This window comes from Erythranthe guttata, chromosome 9, assembly GCF_056151865.1.
Source record: "Erythranthe guttata isolate IM_541 chromosome 9, IM_541, whole genome shotgun sequence".
Lineage (NCBI taxonomy): Eukaryota > Viridiplantae > Streptophyta > Magnoliopsida > Lamiales > Phrymaceae > Erythranthe > Erythranthe guttata.
In genome coordinates this window covers 12,242,782-12,247,724 of record NC_142541.1, presented here as the reverse complement: position 1 = coordinate 12,247,724, position 4,943 = coordinate 12,242,782, and the positions used below count along the sequence as shown (strand labels likewise).

At 37.5% G+C, this 4,943-nt stretch overlaps 1 protein-coding gene across 1 annotated transcript; it reads right to left on the bottom strand.

Annotated features, from left to right (window-relative positions):
- Nucleotides 1-901: 901 nt before the first annotated feature.
- LOC105974106 (polygalacturonase inhibitor) lies at nt 902-2,135 on the bottom strand. The gene has a single exon (XM_012999168.2). The coding sequence runs from the start codon at nt 2,032-2,034 to the stop codon at nt 1,042-1,044; it is 993 nt and encodes a 330-aa protein (XP_012854622.2). The 5' UTR covers nt 2,035-2,135; the 3' UTR covers nt 902-1,041.
- Between the last annotated feature and the right edge of the window lie 2,808 nt (nt 2,136-4,943).

The following is a 4,943-nucleotide window of genomic DNA, read 5'->3' as shown; positions in this document are numbered from 1 at the left end:
TGCGTGCCGCCATGTGTCCCTTGCCAGTTTAGCGTGTAAACTGCATTGTACCTTGTATTTATAGGCCCTTGAGTGCACAAATCCGGCCCATTCAGATAGAGGGACTCAGATTGCAATTGTTAGCATCTGTTGTGAGGATTCGTTGTGTGCACCAAGGGCTTTCTTTGTATTATTCGTGAGTGAATCAATAAAGGTTGAGCGTTGCTCGTAAATTGCTTGTGTTGTTCGCTTTCCGCTGCATACTTGTGATTGTTGCTGTTCATTTGATACAACGATGGTGCAATACGTTTGTGTGAAGAATTGTTGAGTTGGCTGACTGATTTTGTGCGTAAATCAGGCCGTACGGTGGAAAAATTTTCGATTATAAATTAACCCCTGTAACAATTAGGATAATAAGATATTTATAATTTGCTAAAAATTCTTTGTTCTTTAGACTTAGTTTTCATCACGTTTAATCTAACTGGATCAGATTTCGTTCAATCCCGTTGAACTCCATCAAATATGCTCCACCTCCGCTCCCTGTTGATGCCATTGTCGAAACTCCACACAAAGATACACGCATAATCACAGACCTATGTACACATACACACAATCATACAATGCACGCACATATGATTTTGGCCCCTCCGATGCAATCTAATTAATCATGAAAATCAAAAAGAAAAAAAAAAAGTTATATGGAGAATACTTTGGTGATGGTAATGTTGCTTATTAATAAATAAGAAAATGTTTTAGGATCTACCTAGACTGAAAAAAAAAAAGTATTATAGGATTTGGCGCAATTTACTTTAATTAAAATAATCATTTGATTGTCAAGATAAGATTAGTTAATATAAGATTAATAATCTGATGAAACCAATTATATTATTGGACACTCGATGATCAAATAAAGAAACATACATAGAAGACAAGATAAACCATGATAACATATATATATAATACTTGCGGGTCGACCCGACATATTATTGAGGATATCAAACATAAAATAAAGTCGCATTATTTAGATAATCATAGCTAATCTCTCCAACCACCAACGAGGCCTTAGCATTTTGGCAACGGTGCACCACACAAGCACCTGTTGTGGAAATACGACGTCGTTTCAAAGTCCTGCAACCTTCCGCCCACCGGAATCTTGCCGCAGAGCCGATTGTAACTCACGTTCAGCGAAATAAGATTACCCAACTCAGCCAATCCCTCCGGCAATCTCCCCGTAATCCTGTTGTGGTTCAAATCCAGATTCCCCAAGCTCTCCGAAAACTCCACCTCGGAGAAATCGAACTGAAACATGTTCCTCGAAAAATCGGCGGTGTTTAAGCTCTTGTTCTTCCCAAGTAAGAACGATATGTCACCTTCAAGCCTGTTTCTTGATACATCGATGAATGTGAAGTTAGCGTGCCCCAATCTCGGCGGAATATTCCCCGTCAGCTGATTATGTGAGAGGTAGAGATAGAAATCCTGCTGCCGGAAATCGGCGAAAGATGCCGGGATTGAGCCGGTGAGTTTGTTCCGGTCCAAAAGGAGGCCGCCGAGGTTCGGGAGCTGGGAGAGCGACGCCGGAATCGAGCCGGAGAAGTTGTTGAACGACAGCCCAATGTACGTCAGCTTCTTGAGTTTGCTGAGGAACGACGGAACAGGGCCGGTGAGAGAATTCCACCGGAGATCGAGAAAGTTGAGGTGGGTGAGCTTGGTTATGGATTCCGGGATTTGACCGGTGACGTTGACTTTGTGGAAAGCGAGGTTTTCGAGATACTTGAGGTCTCCGATGGACGCCGGAATGGGGAGGCCGAAATTAGCGGCGGAGGTGTGGAATCCGGTGATGCGGTTGGTTTTGTCGTCGCAGTCCACCGTGGACCAGGTGCAGCAGTCGGTGGTCGGATCCCATGAGATTAAATCGTAGGGATTGTTGAGGTCTTTCTTGATTTGAAGGAGGGCTTTTTTGTCATTTGGATGGCACCTCTTTGAAAATGCCAAACAGTTGAAGGAGAAGAAGAGAATTAGCAAAAGTATGAGAGAATGGCGGCAAATAGTGGCCATGATTTTTGGATAGAAGAGAGATGAGTTTATAATGTATGCCACTAGTTGATGTTTATATAAGGGGTAGCATATGGACTCTTTATGTAGTACATACACATAAACGGTGATACGGGGAAATGGGGTTTTTCGAAAATGGGGAAACGTGTAAATATTAAAAATATAGGGGTGAATTTATAAATATTCTGTATAAACATATATAAATTTTTATGTATATATAAATTCTTTTTATTTATTTTTATACAAATATATTAAAAATAAATTTTACTATCAACTATTAATTTGCAACTGATCATTAAATCATGTAAATAATTTGAGAAACAACAAAAATATTTGAAAATTAGCTATTCAAATATGTTTCTAATTTTTAAAAAATTGTAAAATGACCCGTAAGTTGTCCGGCAGGTGTTTTCGAGTTTTCGACACGAAACGTTTCCGAAACGCGGAAAAACATTGAGAAGTTGGAGTCTCCGTGCTACACAGGTGAAAATTAAACTTGAACTGAATTTTCGAATTATGTCGATTCCCATTTGAAAATTCCAACTTTTTAACAATGTTTTTATTTCGAATTCTGAAAACTAGGGAGAATTACACTTTTTCATCCGTCCAATTTCACTTTTGGTCCCCTCCATCAAGTATCCACCGTTCACATCTAACGGAAAATACTATTTTCGCGCAGCTGATTCCATAAGCCTCTTAGCTATACCCTGATAATTTTATTGCCACAAAAAAAAAAAAAAAAAAAAAAAAAACATTTTATTTGAATATATGTTGGAATAGAAGAGTTAAAAAAAATTAGCAGTACGTGTTGGGCTTTTGTGGACAATCTCAACAGCAACTTGAATGCACAAGAATTCCCAAAATCCGTCGGATGCGAATATGATAAATTTGTCGTTTCCATAGCGAATTCGTAATGCTTCAAGTATGCATCACCGATAGATCCTTGTACCTGGAGTAAATGTAATTCATTCTTTCATACATACATACACGATTATAATAAATTCAAAGAGAAAGTTTGAAAATATAACAACGAACATATCTGATGACCTTGAATTGGTCGTAATCTGCAATGCCATAATTTTATTAGTTTTTCTTATTTAATTTATTTCTTTTGTTTTCTTTATCATAAGAATCACGAGTAGCTAAGTCTTTAGTTTCTAGGATTTTATTTAGAACCTTATGTGGGATTTATGAACCCTTTTCTATGATTTTATGCAAGTTTTAATTCCGGATTATTTCTTTTACTTGTTTTATTAAGTGCATGAACTTGATCACCTTATGTGCTTTTATGTTATTATTGATTGCATGAATCGGAAGATCGGATTAATAATTAGAACTGTGGTAGAAGAGCATCTGTGGTATTAACATAGGAATATAGTTAATCTCTTAGGTAGCCATTATTGAGATTTGTGTTTAATGCTATGTTCTAGAATTAATTGCGTAGGAATACAATAATTGAATCTAGGGTATTAGAATCGTAATACACGCGGAAGCGGGTTATGATTAATTTAGCATCTCAGGCTAATAATTCGGGTTAATTACTTGCATTATTGAAGGAATTGGGGGAGTAATAATCACATAGGGGGGAGAATAAAATCCTAGGCTTGTTTACTCTGATAAATCTTCGTGTTTAATTTGTTTTCTTGCTTTGTCTTTTTAATTTTTGTTAATTTAGTTAATTCTCTCTAAAGTCGACTGTGTAGGGTGGGCTTGATAATAATTGCTAGAATTTAGCGTCTATGATTAAGTAATTAAATATTCCCTGTGGGTTCGATATCCGGACTTAATTGTCCACTTTATTACTTGTACGATACGTGCACTTGCGTGTAGGTATTTACACCCAACAAGTTTTTGGCGCCGTTGCCGGGGAATATTTTAATTATTTATTTTATTCTAGCTCTAAATTTGAACAATTTTCACGATTCACCCAAATTAATTTGTTTTATTTTATCTTTTCGTTTTAATTTATTTTAATATATTCTTTTTCTTTGGTTACATGTTAGGTTACAATTTTCGCGCACCTCAAACGGGATATGAATGGCTTCCGTCTGGCGAATACCTCCAAAATACATATGATATGCCGTCACTTTGTTCAATATGTGGTGGAGATCATCACACTAACCAATGTTGGTATGCACCGAAAGCGAATAATTTCATAGATAACACCAACGGCGGTTATTGGAACACATACACCAATACGCCACGAGGACCCACTGTTCATGAGTGTTATTTGAACTCCGTCCTTGAAGAATTTATGAAATCCACTAAAGCATCTATCCGAAGACTGGAGATACAGTTGGAAGAATTCAAGCGCCAAAGGTCTCTTGAAAATATTTCAGACGATATCGAGAATGGTTGCAACAAAGAAAATCCGTTTGAAATTTGTAGTGAGAAAAAATCCTTTAGACCTAGAAAATAGTGTCGATGAGAGGGAAAAAGAAATTATGAAGACGCTTAAGGATGTTGAATCTGACAATGCAATCGAGCTAAACTCCAAAGATGTCTCGGAACAAGAGAAGAAGGAGATGGATGTGGTTAGTGCAAATACTCAAATTGAGAATATTATTGTTGTTCATGACGTCGCTTTGAAGGCATCAATAGAGGTTGATAAGAAGGCGAATGTGTTTGAAGTGGAGGTTATACGCAGACTTGAGGTTTTTGTGTACCAATTTGAGGGAGCGGGTGATGAAGATCCCATCTTCGCTTCGTACCGATTGATTACAAACAAGAAAGATTACAAGCTAAAGTGGACCCTGACATATTGCAATCCTATCCCTGTATCGGTTGCAATTGAAGTGACAAAGCTCATGGATGGATGCGCAATCTACAAGGCTTTGGATTGGACATAAAAATTTCAAGAAGCAAAGTCCGGCTGAAGACTTAAAATTTAGCGCTTCTCGGGAGGCAACCCG